The sequence below is a fragment of the Taurulus bubalis genome, assembly GCF_910589615.1.
Source record: "Taurulus bubalis genome assembly, chromosome: 5".
NCBI classification, from domain to species: Eukaryota; Metazoa; Chordata; class Actinopteri; order Perciformes; family Cottidae; genus Taurulus; species Taurulus bubalis.
Window position 1 is genome coordinate 27,279,862 of NC_136593.1, and position 17,347 is coordinate 27,297,208.

Genomic DNA, 17,347 nt, shown 5'->3' on the forward strand with positions numbered 1-17,347 from the left:
GCAGAGTATATAGTATATTGTGTGGTGTGTTGATGTTCATCAGGTAACTGGGATGTGTGTAGATCATCACGCTGAACATCTCCTCACACGCAGGTTGAGCCAAACAGCAGCATCCTCTGTGCATTCTCCTGATGTTTAGTGAAGCATAAAACTCATCCAGTTTAAGGGAGTTGAACTTCTCCTTTAAGACGGAGTCACATTGAATATGAATGCAGCATATAATACTAACACAGCAGGACCATATTTACTTTTTAAAGAACACACTGTATTGACCATTTCTAAGCTACAACAGTTAATTGCATTCAAGCTATGAAGTAACACCACCTCTTGCTTCAGTCTGTTGTGAAGTCTAAACCTGATGCATTCCAGCTTCTCCAAAGGTCTGACATCTTTACAGCATTATACAGGACATGAGGTCCAAAGGGGCCGAGAGTAGCTCAAGTACTGCTGATGAGTTGCATATAAAAAGATGGCGTCCTAACGAGTGACTTGAAAAGGTCTCCATTAGACCATCGTGATCACGTTGAAGATGAAGGCAGCATATGATACAATATGCATTTATAGGCTGCTCCAGAACAACCACCAAATACTGGACGTAGTGAGTTTTGAGGCTCTGAGCTCTTTTAATCTGAAGCTAATGCTTTACTGTGTTGTCATTTACTAGACCTTTAACAGGTTTGGGTCATGGTTAGTTTATTTCCCATAGTGACATTCATGGAGATCCTTAACAGGCAAAAACACAACATTCACGATGATTTACTTTACAAAGTTTAATGAGACGCTATTTACAGAAGTACAAGTAAATGTCACCGACTTCGAAGGCACAGTTATAAGCATTTCCTTGCAGTCTAACCTGTTTTGAGGTTGCCAAAAAAAAAAAGCCTTCAGATGAAGAGTAAAAAAAATACTGTACACAATATAAAGATTTAGTCTTTGACCACAGTCTCTAAGCTGTGGCCTTTCTCTTTTTCTTCTTGGACACCGGCGTTTCTGGGATCTCTTCTGCTGGCTCTGCAGCCACGGTCTCAGACTTTCGTTTCTTTTTCTTCTTTGAAGGAGTTTCGGTTTCCTCTGCTCCGTTATCTGTGGCAGCGGCTTCCTCCACAACGACCTCCACCTCAGACTTTCGTTTCTTCTTCTTAACGACGGGGGTGTCTGCGTCGCCATTCTCAGCCTGCAAGAAAGCAGAGAAAGGTGAGCAAACATATTGATATCGTTTATAATGCATATTATATACATAAACACACACGTGGCTGCAATGTCTGACTCACTTCAGTGATCAAGTCCATTGTCTGGGACCAGCCAATGGTTAGGAGTCAGGCTTATATCGCATGTCGTACACTGAGAGAGGACCATGTGGGGTCAAACCTCAAATCAAAACATGCGGCCAGACGCTTCAGTTCATGCTTACCTCAGCGTCACTGTGGGCGTCGCCGTTTGCGCCCTGCAGCTTCTTTTCACGCTTCATGCGTTTCTTTTCCTTCTTCACCAGTTTCCGCTTGACCTCAGTTGCAACATCAGTCGCCTAAGATGAAGAGGGGGAAACAAATATATATAAATTAATTTTTAACCAGGTGAAACCACACATTTCTTGAGGGTCGTAATGCTGAGTCAGGCTCATTAAATCATTTTGTACCCTCAGTGAAGTCAGGACGAGATGCGTCATCATTCACAGCATTACGAGCATTTAAAAAAGTGCAACAAATTCACTTTGACAGTTGACCCTCACAAGCTGCAGGGTCTTTTTCGGATCTCACCTCTTTTATAGCCTCTTTCATGACGTCCACGTTTTTCCGTGGCACGTCGCCAGTTTCATAGAAAGTCAGGCGCTCTTCCACCTGTCCACGCAGCTTCTCACCATACACACTTGTGGGTACCTCTGCAAGAAAATCCATTCAAAAGATATTAAAATCACAAAGCCAGCAGTGGATGACTGTAGTTAAAAGTTAATGTGGCTTTGCTCAGAAATTAGCTTATCACCATCAACCCGAGGGATGAATAACTGTTGACGAAAATACCAGAACTATAAAGTGAGTGACATTAAGTGTGTCAGGACCGACTCAAATACCTGTTCCACCACCATTCCAGCCAAGTCCCTGAAAATCTCATTCAGATCTGAGATGGACTGCACTATCTGTCGGATCTCCCGCTCTCGTTCTTCCACCATGACGGTGTTCTGCTCAACCAGCATCAGCTGGTCGTCTGTGAAGCCCTGAGATAAAAGAAAGAATAAGAAGTAGGTGATTGTTTATTACTCCAAATGCAACAACACACGTAGCCACAGCCTCAATAAACAACACTCCAGACCAAATGTCCACTGGCAGTCACCCTGATGAACAATTAATCAGAATTCTTGTAAAGATCGCATAGGTCCGCCTGGGATACGGCATTGCTAAAAGAAGCACCTTGGTTGTTCTTTTTCTTTTACACGTTATTGCTGTACCGATGATATTATCGCCGGCCTGAATGAGGACACGGGTTTAACCGAGACCGTTTATTATTTGTTGTTGTTATTACTTTTATTGTGACATGGGTATTTAAGGTGACCGGGGGGAAGTGACGCGGGGTTTTTTTTTTGGTCTTCCCGAGCGGATTTCGGCGCGCACGGCACTCTGGATGGGATTACGGCGGCTGCCCTGCGCGAGTTTCCAGACCCAGCGGGGGTGGATGTGAGAGCAGAGGACTGCGCCGACAGCCAAAGCACAAAGCCCAGCTGCCGGAAGCACGCCACAAGGTAGCGCGGGGCAGGTGGACGCGGCGAGGCGCGCTCGTCACGTCTCCGCCCGACGCGGAGCGGTGTATACCAACTTTGGGGGGGTTTCTTGCGCCGCTGGACGCGTCCTCCGGGACTCCGGGTGACTTTGGGACTGTTGGGATTAAGTTGTGTTTTGGGGGAGGGGTTAATGGTTTGTCATATGTCTTGCCTTGTGGCACTGAATTTTGTTTGTTAATAACACTGAGACGCTCAACCGCCTGTTTGTTTCTGAGTGTTTTGTTTTCATGGGTTAGGTAGTCCGATTTACCAGTATTGACAACAGATCCGCCCATGACCTTCTTAATTTAGCGTTGTGCTTTTCTCCCTCAGTTTAAGGCAGAGGGCGAATTGTTACAGAGTGGTGGCCAGTATGGGGACCGGGAGGATTAATTAGTTGTGATATTTGTGTTAATTGTTTGCTGCTTAACCTATATTTGATTTGAGTGTTTTTGTTTTACACCAAGCCAGTTACAGTTGTAGTACTTGTGGCTGTGTGAATAATATAAAGTATGGCCCTGGTGAGGTGTGCACTCTAAGAAAATTACATTTAATTGTTGCACAAGTTTTTTTTTGATGAATGTGTTTAGATGTTTAGTGCGTAGACTGTAGTACCCGTCACACAGCTAAGACAATACACATAGCATAACAAACACCCTACATACATATTATCCCTGATAGCATAGCTACATCTCCACATACATGTACGGCATGAGCCACCGAGGGCAGCCATGGATGGTGGGACACCTGAAGAAGATGCATCCCCCTTCTCAGAGTCAGACCAAGATGCTAGCCCGCTTTCTGGTGCTGGTGCTGACGGGGATGCTGACCCTTACCGTCACGTCACCTCTAGGCACAACCAAAGTGGCATCTTAGAGTTGACCAGCCAGCTGGAATCTATGTATCTTGAGCCGTCGGATCAGGAAGACCAACCGCTTGATGATGAGGAGAATGGTGGTCATGGCGCTCAGAGAGCAGCTGCAAGACCTCCATTCAAGGGTTGACACCCTAGAGAATCGACTCAAAGAGGCAGTTGACAGCACACTCAATCGGGAGGAAGAGCTCAGGTCTGCTATTGGGACCGTGGGAGAGGCGGCTAAAGGCTATGTTGACGCCCGGCTGCAGTGCTTGGACCGAACCATAGTGGCATGTTTGCAACGGAGGGATAGCCGATGGGAACAAGAGCTGAAGAAAGCCCTCAAGAAGAATCGTCTCTCTTGGACGCCCGCCAGCTTTTCCACTCCTGCAGGGCCACCGCTCGACGGCCGGCAGAGGGCTGGGGACAGTACGAGTCTCACGTCCCTACCTGCGGCGATGGGCAGGTTACCCGTTAGAATGGATTTCCCTCAGTTTGGTGAATCAAGAAGTTCAGCAGATGTCACAGACTTTATTGAGCAGTGCGAGAATTTTCTCACCCTTAGACCCTTGAGTGACATTGAACTTGTAGGCACGCTCAATGCTGTGCTAAAGGGCCCAGCGCGGAGCTGGTGGGTAGCGACCCGCGGCAAAGTTCAAAGAGGCTTTCCTCGAAGCTTTCCTACTCACCGACTATCAGTCGGAGATTGAGGAGCAGCTGCGCGCACATGTGCAAGCCCACACCCAATGCCTGAGGGACTTTGCTTATGATCATCGTGCGCTCTGCCTGAAATGGAGACCCGAGATGTCTGAGGCGGAAATGGTGCGGCGTATCCTCAGGGCCTGTAATCCGAGGTTGGCAAGTGGCCTACGCGGCATCGTCACTACGGTGGACCAAGTGGTCAAGGTGGGCTCCCTGATTGAAAAGGACTGGAGTAACTCTAAAGATTACTGGAGCAGAACGCAGCAGACACCCCCTTCAGAGCACCCTGCCAGGAAACCCAACAAGAAATCCGAACATGGGCAGGGCCGGGGGGAGGTAGCCTCGGTGCTGGGGGTTCCCACTCTCCTAGTGGTGCCAATAGAGATCCGAGGCTTACAAGGTGACGCAGTTCTCGACTCAGGTTGCACTTACTCCTTAATGAGTAGAACGCTGTGGGGCAGCATTGGGAAGGCGGGGGAGACATTAGGGGCAAGTGAGATCCCTAAGTTTATAATGGCCAATGGGCAAGAAAGCCAGTCATTAGGTAGAACCGTCTTGCTCCTTAACATACATGATACCCCCATAACTGTTAGCATACATGTACTTGGCGACGACCAGTTGTGCATGCCGGTACTGCTCGGCCTGGACTTTATGTGCGCAAGCCAGATGGTCTTAAAGCCACACCGGAGAAAATATAGCTTGCCGGGGGGAAAGGAGTATACATTCCTCCCCAAGACCTGTGAGTCACTGAAATGGAGTCATGCAGAGCCTGCAGTCAACTTTTACATGGCAGTAATGGAAGACGCCAATGTGAAACCGCCTGCGATTCCGCTGTGGGAGGCTCAACCGGAGGTGGTCAGGCCACTGTTGCAGAAGTGGTCCACGGTGTGGATGGAGTCCACTGGTGCCACCGACGTTGCAAGGCATACAATTTGGACGGCAGACGAGCTGCCAGTCCGAAGGAGAGCCTACCGAGTGTCGCCACAGAAGCAAGCGGTTATAGAGGGACTACTTAACAAGATGCTAAGTGGTGGCGTCATTGAACCATCCTCTTCTGCGTGGGCCTCCCCGGTGGTTTTGACCCCGAGGAAAGATGGGACACCACGTTTCTGTGTGGACTACAGGGGAGTTAACGCCAAAACCCACCATGATGCCTACCCAGTGCCGCTGGTGCATGAAATTTTGGAGTCCTTGCAGGGGGCTCAGTATTTTAGCTCCCTAGACCTCCAGAGTGGATACTGGCAGGTGGCAATGGATGTGGAGAGCAAGCAGAAGACCGCCATGATCACCCATCTCGGCCTATTCCAGTTCAAGGTCATGCCATTCGGGTTGCGGAATGCAGGCGCCACCTTTCAGAGACTGATGGAAAGAGTCCTTGGGGAGTTGAAAGGCAAGATCTGCTTCGTCGTATAGACGATATTATCGTCTTTTCTCAAACGCAAGATCAGCACCTGCGGGACCTCGATGCAGTGTTCCAGAAACTCCATCAGGCTCACCTGACCCTCAATGTAAAAAAATGCCATCTTCTCCAGTCGCAACTCACCTTTCTTGGGCACGTGGTATCCGGGAAAGGGGTGGAAGTTGACCGCTCAAAAAGGTGGATGCCATCGCAGCCTACCCAGTTCTCACGGACTTGAAAAGTCTCCAGAGGTTCCTGGGTCTAGTGGGCTGGTACCACAAGTTCATCCCAAGGCTGGCTGACATTGTGGCCCCACTCAACAACCTGAAGAAAAAAGGGGTATTGTGGGAGTGGACTGCAACCTGCTAGGCTGCCTTTGAGCAGCTGAAAGATCGGCTACAGTCATCACCGGTGCTGGCTCAGCCGAGGCCCCACCTTCCTTTCCATGTTCACTGTGACGCTAGTGGGGTGGGTCTTGGAGCCGTACCGATGCAGACCATTGAGGGCGACGAACGGGTCATCGCCTTCGCATCAAGGGCTCTGCAGGGGGCTGAGCTGAGGTACTCCACCTCAGAGCAGGAATGCCTGGCGGTTGTGTGGGCGGTGGAAAAGTGGCGGCATTTCCTTGAAGGAGAGACCTTTGATGTGTTCACAGACCACAGCGCTCTGACCTGGGCCTTCAACTGTCCCAAAGCTACATCACGGCTCACCAGATGGACTCTGCGCCTGCAGGCATTCTCTTTCCGAGTGCAGTACAAGAAGGGTTGCTGCAACGTCGTTCCGGATGCGCTGTCCCGGGCACCCCCTCCACCGCAAGAAGGTAGTGTGTGTGTGGCCGTTGCCAAAACGCGCTGGTCCGATTTGCCCAATTCCCTGCAGGACATTGAAGAGGCACAGAAGAACGACGAGTTCTGCCGAGAGCTGGCTCAGACGGTTTGCCAGCCCACACCCGGCCGTATTCACCATGAGCTACAACAGAGAGTGGTGTATCGTGGTGTACCGTCCAAGTTTGGAGGGTTCAACTACCAATTAGTTGTTCCAGCCGTACTAGTCCCGGAGTTGCTGGCCTACTACCATGATAGCCCCTTTGGAGGGCACTTAGGAAGGACGAAGACCCTCTTAAAGATCCTAGAGGTGGCATGGTGGCCAACAGTCCGCAAGGATGTTTGGGGGCATGTTCGGGCCTGTCTTACGTGTCAGCAATATAAATGCTCTAACACCAAGCCGGCTGGTCAGCTTCAGACGACTGAGGTCGACAAGCCCGGGGAGATGTTAGGCGTGGACTTCATGGGGCCCTTCCCACTTAGCAAGTCCCGTAATTCAGTCCTGATGGTGGTGGTGGACTATTACACTAAGTGGGTAGAGCTTTTTGCTCTGAAAGATGCCAAAACGCCAAAGATCTGTCAGATCTTGAAAAATGACATCTTCACCCGCTGGGGGGTACCAGCATACCTGGTCTCGGATCGAGGACCCCAATTCACAAGCCATCTGATGTCCAGCCTGTGTGAGACTTGGGGCGTGACGCAAAAGCTCACTACGGCTTACCACCCCCAGATGAATCTGACGGAGAGGGTCAACAGGACGCTGAAGACCATGATCGCCTCCTTCGTAGGGGACCACCATCAGGACTGGGACCGGTGGTTGCCGCAGTTCCGGTTGGCTATCAACACGGCGGTGCATGAGACCACTGGCGTGACCCCTGCAGTGTTGGCTCTGGGCCGCAACGTCAGAGGCCCGCTGGAACGTCTCTTGCACCAGACCCCTGCACCCAACACCTCCACATACAACATGCTACACACACACACACACACAAATGTTGAGGGAGGTCGAAAGACATGTTGGTGTGGCCAAGGCCAGACAAGCCAGGTATTATAATGCGCGCCGCAGAGATGTACACTTTGGGGTGGGCGATCTGGTCTGGGTTAGGTCGCACCCACTGTCTAAAGCCTCAGACAAATTCTCTGCCAAATTTGCACCCAGATGGTTAGGGCCTGTCAGGGTAGAGAAGAAGTTAGGTCCGGTAAACTACCGTGTTCAATGGTTGACTGGTAAGATGAAGGTGGACAGTGTAAATGTGGTTGACATGAAACCTTATTATGGCCCCGAGAAGCCCCTGGCTGGGGAGGGAATGTAAAGATCGCATAGGTCCGCCTGGGATACGGCATTGCTAAAAGAAGCACCTTGGTTGTTGTTTTTCTTTTACACGTTATTGCTGTACCGATGATATTATCGCCGGCCTGAATAAGGACACGGGTTTAACCGAGACCGTTTATTATTTGTTGTTGTTATTACTTTTATTGTGACATAGGTATTTAAGGTGACCGGGGGGAAGTGACGCGGGGGTTTTTTTTTGGTCTTCCCGAGCGGATTTCGGCGCGCACGGCACTCTGGTGCTCCTGGATGGGATTACGGCGGCTGCCCTGCGCGAGTTTCCAGACCCAGCGGGGGTGGATGTGAGAGCAGAGGACTGCGCCGACAGCCAAAGCACAAAGCCCAGCTGCCGGAAGCACGCCACAAGGTAGCGCGGGGCAGGTGGACGCGGCGAGGCGCGCTCGTCACGTCTCCGCCCGACGCGGAGCGGTGTATACCAACTTTGGGGGGGTTTCTTGCGCCGCTGGACGCGTCCTCCGGGACTCCGGGTGACTTTGGGACTGTTGGGATTAAGTTGTGTTTTGGGGGAGGGGTTAATGGTTTGTCATATGTCTTGCCTTGTGGCACTGAATTTTGTTTGTTAATAACACTGAGACGCTCAGCCGCCTGTTTGTTTCTGAGTGTTTTCTTTTCATGGGTTAGGTAGTCCGAGTTACCAGTATTGACAACAGATCCGCCCATGACCTTCTTAATTTAGCGTTGTGCTTTTCTCCCTCAGTTTAAGGCAGAGGGCGAATTGTTACATTCTTCCATCTGCACTTTTTGACTACTGTCTTTTTTATATTTATCCTGTTTATTGTATATTATGCGCGAGTGTATAAGTATGAAGAGCAAAGTGAACCCGGAGTCAAATTCCATGTATGTGCAAACTTACATGGCCATTAAAGCTGATTCTGATTACAGATACATTTGCATCTGATGTCCAAATATATTTATTTTTTAAAGAGTAATGCTGCATTTAATTATTAGTAGATTTTAGCATGCACCCTGATAGCAAAGACAAAAGGACATCTATCTGCACAGCATTGCTGCCCTTGAAAAAGTATGCATTTAAAATAAATAAATAAATATATATATATATTTAGAAACATTAGTTATCTGATTTCTTCTTTTCTTTTCCAATTTCACTGGTATGTGTTGGTAATATCCTCCTGTCCTGTCTTCTGGTAGGGATTAATAAGTGACAAAAACTGAAGCTGCAATATGTCCAAATGTTAAATTTAAATGTGCATAACACAGTGGCATCAACAAGTGAGTGTGCATCTAAACGTTTAAAGGATGTGTGTTTCCTTCTCTCGTCTGTACTCATGCTTATTACATGAGTAACTCTTCTTTCATTGTACTGTATACAGGACGCCTGCGCCAAAAGAAAAAGGTGATGGATTTTTAAAAAGCCGGTCACCTTGTCATATACAGCCAATTCTTCATCCTCTTCCATTAAGGGTCCAGAGTCAAAAAAGTGCTTTGATCTCTCCTCACGATTCTTCATACCTACAATAAAATGACATGACGTTTAGATGGCATGAAAATAACTTGAAGATAAAAAAAAGATATAACCTTAGTAACAGTTACAAATGTGAAAAGCAACAGTGAAGAATAAGAATTCAAAGGAGGCCAATCCCATCTCTACAGCAGCCCTTACGTTTTAGGTAGCCGGACTGTGTGTGCCTGAAGTTGGTGGACAGCTCCTGCAGGCTCTGGGCCAGAGACGAGACCACGTTCCTCAACAGCCGCTCCTCCTGCTCGGTACAGTGACCGCAGCGAGACTGCAGGCCCGTCACAGCTCGCTGGCATCGATGAAACATCTGCAAAGAACACACAATGTGTGAGCAAACGGAACCAAACGCCATGTTTCCTTTCAAATTCTTTAACATCAAACATTGTCAGGTGTGTTTGTATTCACTCCCTCAAACAGTCAGAGCATAGTAGGTTAATATTCAATACTATACCATGCTCTTCTGACTTCATGATCAGGTAAAAATATACATCATCTCTATGAACTACACTGGTAAATGACTGTACCTGTGTAATCTCCTGAGTGGTGATTTCTATGGCATGCTCTTCCTCACTACTGTCATCAAGTGTGGGTCGATTCATATGCTTGTCATGAAGTACCGGCAGATCCTTCATCTTTTGCCGAACCCGTGTGATTTCATACTGGATCTATAAGGAGAAACTCAATGGTTAAACTGTGACTTCCCTTTAAGAACAAATTATTGGGCTCACACAGAATATTTTAGGATTACAGGATTCCAAACAGATGCATTTGTGAGCTTTCAGACTCATAAATAGGGATATTGTACTTGTATGAGCCAGCTTTACAGATAGGTCTATATATTTATATTCCCATCCCATGTGTTGGCTTCACCTCATCGATCCCCTCTATCCATTTGGGGGGCAGTTTCTTTGTGACTCCAATGGCTGCTTCAGGATCCATACTAATTCCTGACACCAGGGCCATTCGGTCGTCAGCCAACTTAAAAACAAAAAAAACATTTATTGTTCGATTAAAACATTGTATATAATAATAATAATAATAATAATAATAATAATAATAATAATTCAACATGATGATGACGACGGTGAAGCACTTTTTGCATCCTGTGTAATTTATCCACAAAGGGAATCAACAGTACCTCATCAAGCTCCTAATGTGATTGGCAGATAGCAGAGTGGTCCCATCCAATAGAGGAAAAAGAAAAAAGGAGAGAAAGACAAAAGTAACAGAAAGTGAGCCCTGGAAAAAATCTACTGCGAATATTAAAACCCCGACATTGAATTAATTTGAATGAGAATGATGATTTATGTACAGGAGAGCTGTTAAAATAAATCCCAATAATTTGTGTGTGTGTGTAAAAGTGTAAAACTAGAATGCAGACAAAGAAATTATATATTTCTAGTGTTTTATTTTTTTAAATTTCTAGCATATTCTCTGACTTAGTGCAGCAACTTTTAAATTAACGCAGTTTACAACATGGATGAACATATATAAATAGAAGTCTTATACAGGGACGACAATGATAGATATTAGACTACATACATAATTGTTCATGTCACATTTCTACATCTCCATTTAAGCTACATGACACAATGTGCTTGTCCAGTATCCTTGAGCTCTATTCCAGGATCTGTAGCGATCTTTCACTATTTGACACCACACTTAAGAGTTTACTCTTTTACAAGCACTGAAAGCTAAAGAACTACTAAGCATCATGACGGAGACCGATTGGTCGAAAGCCACTAAAGCTATTCGCCATTAAAGATCTGAAAAATAAATCCTTGAGCCAGGAAGCTCTAGCCACAACCAAATTGCTGGGCTGGTCCACGATATCTGCGTCACCTGCTGATGTAGCTCAAGTAAGAATGCAGGTGACTGGCTGTCTATAATTTATCCAACTGAAAGCAAAACACTTTCCTGATTCATTAGTCAGTGCAGGAGCAGTGAATCTGATGAACATAGCAGTTGCACTGTTGGGCATAAATAACTGTTCTCAGCTCTGCAGACCAGGCCACAGCATTACTATTGGCTTTCCTACGTGCTGATAGTTCTGAGGCAAACCCCAACGCATCACTCCACACTGTGTCATACACAGAGATGCCCAGGCTAGGAGCCACAGGCATTTTAAAAAGGTCTCCACTCTGTAAGTTTCTTTGTGTCAGTGAACGATCAGCCTCTCCAAGCCGCCAGGAACAGCAGATGAAAGGAAGTTTACCAGAGGAGAAAGAAATGAAGGTTAGGAGAAGTTAAATGTTCAGTAGCTGAAATTCAGCCGCATATTTGGGGAAACGTATCCTCAACTGAAGGGATATCCAGGTTTTCAGCAATAAATCTACCTCAGGGAGCATTTAACTGGTTAAAATGTTCTCAACTGAGTGTGAATGGTCATGCACACACTGCACTAGCGTGTACTGTGTATCCTGCACCTCTTCTAGAGCCGTAAAGTGAACTCCAGCTCAAGCTTCAAACATGTGCTGGGGGCCGGTAGGACACGGCCCGGACTACCTTGTGCTTTGTAGTATTACAAACTGCAATGGGACTGACAGTGCACATTCAGATAATGACAACCTTTGTACATTGGGGTGAATTATTCCTCACTGAAGGTGAATAAGTTGTAGAGAACAATGTGACAGTTTTGACCTGATCACATCTGATGGATTTTTAATCAGCCCTGACTCTCTGCCTTATCATGTGGATTGGGTATGTGCACATAGTTGGAAGAGATTAGTTTCTTTATAAATGTCATAAGTTTTCATAATCGATCCACTAAAGACAGCGACAACTCAATGATTATTTGTATTTGTTTCCAGAATTCTTACAGCCTCAGTTTGTGTAATACATGTTAATAAGTACAGGATACAATGAATTACAAGTCACAGGCACAAATGCATCTAGATTAGATCAAATTACTATGTAGTGACCACAGCATATGTTTTACTGGAGAGAAGCACCAAATGGACATTATTAAAAAACATGCTTTAACTTTCACCCCATCACCTCTACAGCATTTAACTTTCCAGACCTATCTTTTACGTAGACAAATTAAATACTAAGTACAATTTAGCTAATTTCATTTCCATTGTTTACGTGTAAAATGTCAAAACGATGCAGACAACTCACCGCAGCATTGCTACGTGTACTCAGACGGGGGTCGTATGTACTCACTTGCTCAGCCAATATCTGCCGGTTTTGGATTGAATTGTTCCGCATTAACAAGGCATCGGTCAGACGCCATGACTGCCTTGTTATATATATATATATATATATATATATATATATATATATATATATATATATATATATATATAATTATATATATATATATATATATATATATATATATATATAATTATATATAATTATATATATATATAATTGATATATATATATCAATTAACGCTGGATAAAATGCGGATCAGGTGTTTTTATTAAAGTATGTCAACTGCCGCTGACCAGCTACCAACACCGCTAGCTTTAGCTTTAGCTTAGCCTGCGATGAAAGATGAGGAAAGCTCGCGATACAGCGCCTGAAGCGGACAGAAAACGACCTGAAAATACTTATCTGTCAGGCATCCCTAACGCTTATGTTAAAAAAAGAGAAACATGACCCTGGGGTTCTTCTCAAATTTTGGAAATGAACGTTGGATTAGTAACGTTATTCCGCTTTAGGCAGCTACGGAAGTGGGGAAACGTAAACACCTGCGTGAAGAGCTTTCTTCTTCTACTATTTATTTACTGCGACTGGTAATTGCAACGTAAGCTCTCCATCGCCATCTACCGCCTCGGTTGCCTTGGCAACATAGGTGCGAAAAGAAACTAAGATAAAAGTAACCTGACACACATACATATTGTCTAACACGGTGGCCTGAAGGTTTAGGCCCTTGTCTGTCACACGGGAGCTCCAGGTTCAAACCTGGGTTAGTCCGACTGCTGAAGGAGTATTACCCAGCTGGATAGGCCTCCCTCCAGGGGGACCTCTGCTCCAATTCTAGCATGGAGCATTGTTCACTGTGGCTCAAGCGATTCCAGGCATGGATGGAAGGACTCAGTGAGACGGCTTCTGACCCAGCTGGGTTAAGTATAGTCGGACAGGTCTCGTGCAATAGCACCGTGTTAGATGGGCGGGAGGTGGTCCTACATGCATGCATGACGTAGGATCAACGGGATTTTTTTTGCTTTAAAAAAAAAAAGGTCAATACTGGCTTTGAGCTTTTTTTTTTTTTTTTCTTCATCCAAAATGATAACCACTGGTTTAAAGCCGCTTAAAGTTTTAGTTTTACAATGGCCGGGCAATCAAAACTATCTCCAACAATCCGACAGGCTTTAAAAGATCAATAAGTAGCTGAATTCACACATTAAATCAACAAGAATGATTTGAAACAGGGTATTAAGAGGGGCTTATGATTTACCATGTACCAACACATACATTTTCAGTATAATTATTTTAAATATTTTCTACTTTTTGATTTCTTGCGGTTGCCTTATGACTAAAATAAAAATGTGACTCTAGTCTAGTTCACTAGTCTGGCTCAGCAGAGTATGTAGTATATTGTGTGGTGTGTTGATGTTCATCAGGTAACTGGGATGTGTGTAGATCATCACGCTGAACATCTCCTCACACGCAGGTTGAGCCAAACAGCAGCATCCTCTGTGCATTCTCCTGATGTTTAGTGAAGCATAAAACTCATCCAGTTTAAGGGAGTTGAACTTCTCCTTTAAGACGGAGTCACATTGAATATGAATGCAGCATATAATACTAACACAGCAGGACCATATTTACTTTTTAAAGAACACACTGTATTGACCACCTCTTGCTTCAGTCTGTTGTGAAGTCTAAACCTGATGCATTCCAGCTTCTCCAAAGGTCTGACATCTTTACAGCATTATACAGGACATGAGGTCCAAAGGGGCCGAGAGTAGCTCAAGTACTGCTGATGAGTTGCATATAAAAAGATGGCGTCCTAACGAGTGACTTGAAAAGGTCTCCATTAGACCATCGTGATCACGTTGAAGATGAAGGCAGCATATGATACAATATGCATTTATAGGCTGCTCCAGAACAACCACCAAATACTGGACGTAGTGAGTTTTGAGGCTCTGAGCTCTTTTAATCTGAAGCTAATGCTTTACTGTGTTGTCATTTACTAGACCTTTAACAGGTTTGGGTCATGGTTAGTTTGTTTCCCATAGTGACGTTCATGGAGATCCTTAACAGGCAAAAACACAACATTCACGATGATTTACTAGACAAAGTTTAATGAGAAGCTATTTACAGAAGTACAAGTAAATGTCACCGACTTCGAAGGCACAGTTATAAGCATTTCCTTGCAGTCTAACCTGTTTTGAGGTTGCCAAAAAAAAAAAGCCTTCAGATGAAGAGTAAAAAAAATACTGTACACAATATAAAGATTTAGTCTTTGACCACAGTCTAAGCTGTGGCCTTTCTCTTTTTCTTCTTGGACACCGGCGTTTCTGGGATCTCTTCTGCTGGCTCTGCAGCCACGGTCTCAGACTTTCGTTTCTTTTTCTTCTTTGAAGGAGTTTCGGTTTCCTCTGCTCCGTTATCTGTGGCAGCGGCTTCCTCCACAACGACCTCCACCTCAGACTTTCGTTTCTTCTTCTTAACAACGGGGGTGTCTGCGTCGCCATTCTCAGCCTGCAAGAAAGCAGAGAGAGGTGAGCAAACACATTGATATCGTTTATAATGCATATTATATACATAAACACACACGTGGCTGCAATGTCTGACTCACTTCAGTGATCAAGTCCATTGTCTGGGACCAGCCAATGGTTAGGAGTCAGGCTTATATCGCATGTCGTACACTGAGAGAGGACCATGTGGGGTCAAACCTCAAATCAAAACATGCGGCCAGACGCTTCAGTTCATGCTTACCTCAGCGTCACTGTGGGCGTCGCCGTTTGCGCCCTGCAGCTTCTTTTCACGCTTCATGCGTTTCTTTTCCTTCTTCACCAGTTTCCGCTTGACCTCAGTTGCAACATCAGTCGCCTAAGATGAAGAGGGGGAAACAAATATATATAAATTAATTTTTAACCAGGTGAAACCACACATTTCTTGAGGGTCGTAATGCTGAGTCAGGCTCATTAAATCATTTTGTACCCTCAGTGAAGTCAGGACGAGATGCGTCATCATTCACAGCATTACGAGCATTTAAAAAAGTGCAACCAATTCACTTTGACAGTTGACCCTCACAAGCTGCAGGGTCTTTTTCTGATCTCACCTCCTTCATAGCCTCTTTCATGACGTCCACGTTCTTCCGTGGCACGTCGCCAGTTTCATAGAAAGTCAGGCGCTCTTCCACCTGTCCACGCAGCTTCTCACCATACACACTTGTGGGTACCTCTGCAAGAAAATCCATTCAAAAGATATTAAAATCACAAAGCCAGCAGTGGATGACTAGTTAAAAGTTAATGTGGCTTTGCTCAGAAATTAGCTTATCACCATCAACCCGAGGGATGAATAACTGTTGACGAAAAAACAAACATCACTGCAATAATGCCACATGGCATGTATAGCGCCTGTGACCACCAGGCCTCGTCACTCACCAGAGAAACAGTCGATGCGGGAGGCGATCGTGCACTTGTTTGCCAGATATCTGGAGATGCGGCCTTTGTTCTTGGCAGCAGCACGGCCAATGAAGGTGGAGTGGAAGATGAGCCCATACTTGGGGGTGTTGCCTTTAGTCTTTAGGGCTCTGTGTGAAAATACAGCCGACGTTAGATATAGGAGCAACAGTTAAACGTTATCCAAAGGGGACAAAGCTAAGTGTTGGCGACCCCAACATCTGCTCTAGTGAGAGCAAGCGACATGTTTATATATGCCAGCAAACTGGCATATATAAGGACTCACTAGGCCCCTTGTGGAGAAAGTAGTCAGACTAATTAGGAAAACTATTCATATACTGGCCAAAAGGGCATTAACCATGCTAAGGCACAAGTACTTTTGATTTAGACTAAAGAATGAAATCAATAAATTAAAAGTGCTGAGCATCTTCAAACATGTTCCTCCGTTGTTCAGGATTACATTGGATGTGTCAGCACAGAAACTAAGTGGATTGACAGATATTTGAACATCATTACAACAGAGAACGGCAAGTAGAAAAAAAAAAGAAAAAAAAAGTACAATGCTAGTCAAAGGGCACTAATCTAAGTTATTTATTTGCCCAACAAGCTTCTAACATGCATTTAGTGATGGTTTATTGCTTAAACTGTATTTTGCTAAGCATCCGGCCTTACTAGTTGTTCAGATTTTCTACCTCAGTGCTGCGAGTGGCTGCTCAGACTGTGGGAGGTGCATTGGAGCGAGTGGGATCACCCCTGAGGAGACTTTGTCTGCTCCAGTCACCCAGCTCTGCTCCTGCCCAGCCCTGCCATCACTGCAGCCACCTCTTTCCCCAGCAGGGAGGGGGTGCCCCAGTACCTGAACAGGGCCTTCTCTGCTCCCAGGATCTGGACTGTGGAGGCCGGGTACTTGGCCAGGTTGGTTAGACTACCGGCATGGGAGATCAGACGAGCTCCCACCTAGAAGAAAAAGAAAGCGTTGGTCTTACTGCCAAGCGCAGAGAGCTCTAGCAGAGCTCCCATTCAAGAATGGACTATATTTCATCACAGGAATTGACAGATTTTAGTAGAACATCATTGGTCCAGCAGTAACTTAATACATAAAGCAACATATTGAACCTTTGACTTACCACATCTCCAATTAAGGTCGCTAGATTTGGAGCCACTTGCTCCATCTTGGAACGCAGGTACTGCTGCAGCTCCAGCCGGTAGCTGGCCAGAGACGCGACACGAGCGGAGAACCTCTCTATGTTGATCAGGTCAATGGGAGAGATGTCCATACCTGAGAAGAACAGATCAGAGGTCGTTGAGCGAGATACTACTACTCACCCACTGTGCAACTATTTCACACTGATAATCTTAATTATTTGTTTCTCTCGACAGGTCCGAAGTGAGGATTTGTGCCTTCAC

At 45.7% G+C, this 17,347-nt stretch overlaps 2 protein-coding genes across 3 annotated transcripts in view; both read right to left on the bottom strand.

Annotated features, from left to right (window-relative positions):
* Positions 1 to 1,411: 1,411 nt before the first annotated feature.
* Positions 1,412 to 12,583, bottom strand: LOC306737218 (syntaxin-16-like). Of its 2 annotated transcripts, none has more exons than XM_079218925.1 (8): positions 12,479 to 12,583; positions 10,229 to 10,336; positions 9,883 to 10,023; positions 9,503 to 9,665; positions 9,263 to 9,351; positions 2,069 to 2,212; positions 1,758 to 1,879; positions 1,412 to 1,525 (listed from the first exon to the last, which is right to left on the bottom strand). In XM_079218925.1, exons 1-7 carry the CDS (start codon positions 12,566 to 12,568, stop codon positions 1,823 to 1,825), a joined length of 792 nt encoding a protein of 263 aa, XP_079075051.1. In that variant the 5' UTR covers positions 12,569 to 12,583; the 3' UTR covers positions 1,412 to 1,525; positions 1,758 to 1,822. The 2 variants fall into 2 exon arrangements, with proteins under 2 accessions (XP_079075051.1, XP_079075050.1); XM_079218924.1 differs by lacking the exon at positions 12,479 to 12,583 and adding an exon at positions 10,497 to 11,480.
* A 2,009-nt stretch (positions 12,584 to 14,592) lies between these two features.
* Positions 14,593 to 17,347, bottom strand: part of LOC306737217 (nucleolar protein 56-like) — a 5,501-nt gene continuing 2,746 nt past the window's right edge. Inside the window, exons 7-12 of the mRNA XM_079218923.1 lie at positions 17,068 to 17,219; positions 16,797 to 16,897; positions 15,923 to 16,071; positions 15,598 to 15,719; positions 15,252 to 15,365; positions 14,593 to 15,014 (exon numbers count right to left, since the gene is read on the bottom strand). Coding sequence (XP_079075049.1) covers positions 14,787 to 15,014; positions 15,252 to 15,365; positions 15,598 to 15,719; positions 15,923 to 16,071; positions 16,797 to 16,897; positions 17,068 to 17,219 — 866 coding nt within the window. The 3' untranslated portion in view covers positions 14,593 to 14,786. The remainder of the gene's footprint in view (positions 15,015 to 15,251; positions 15,366 to 15,597; positions 15,720 to 15,922; positions 16,072 to 16,796; positions 16,898 to 17,067; positions 17,220 to 17,347) is intronic.

Coding starts and splice junctions, on each gene's coding strand:
- LOC306737218 (XM_079218925.1), bottom strand. CDS start 12,568: ATGCGGAACAATTCAATCCAAAACCGGCAGATATTGGCTGAGCAAGTG. Junction 9,352..9,502: donor ACAGTCCGGCTACCTAAAAC/GTAAGGGCTGCT, acceptor ATTTTATTGTAG/GTATGAAGAATCGTGAGGAG. Junction 2,213..9,262: donor AATTGGCTGTATATGACAAG/GTGACCGGCTTT, acceptor CTTTTATCTCAG/GGCTTCACAGACGACCAGCT.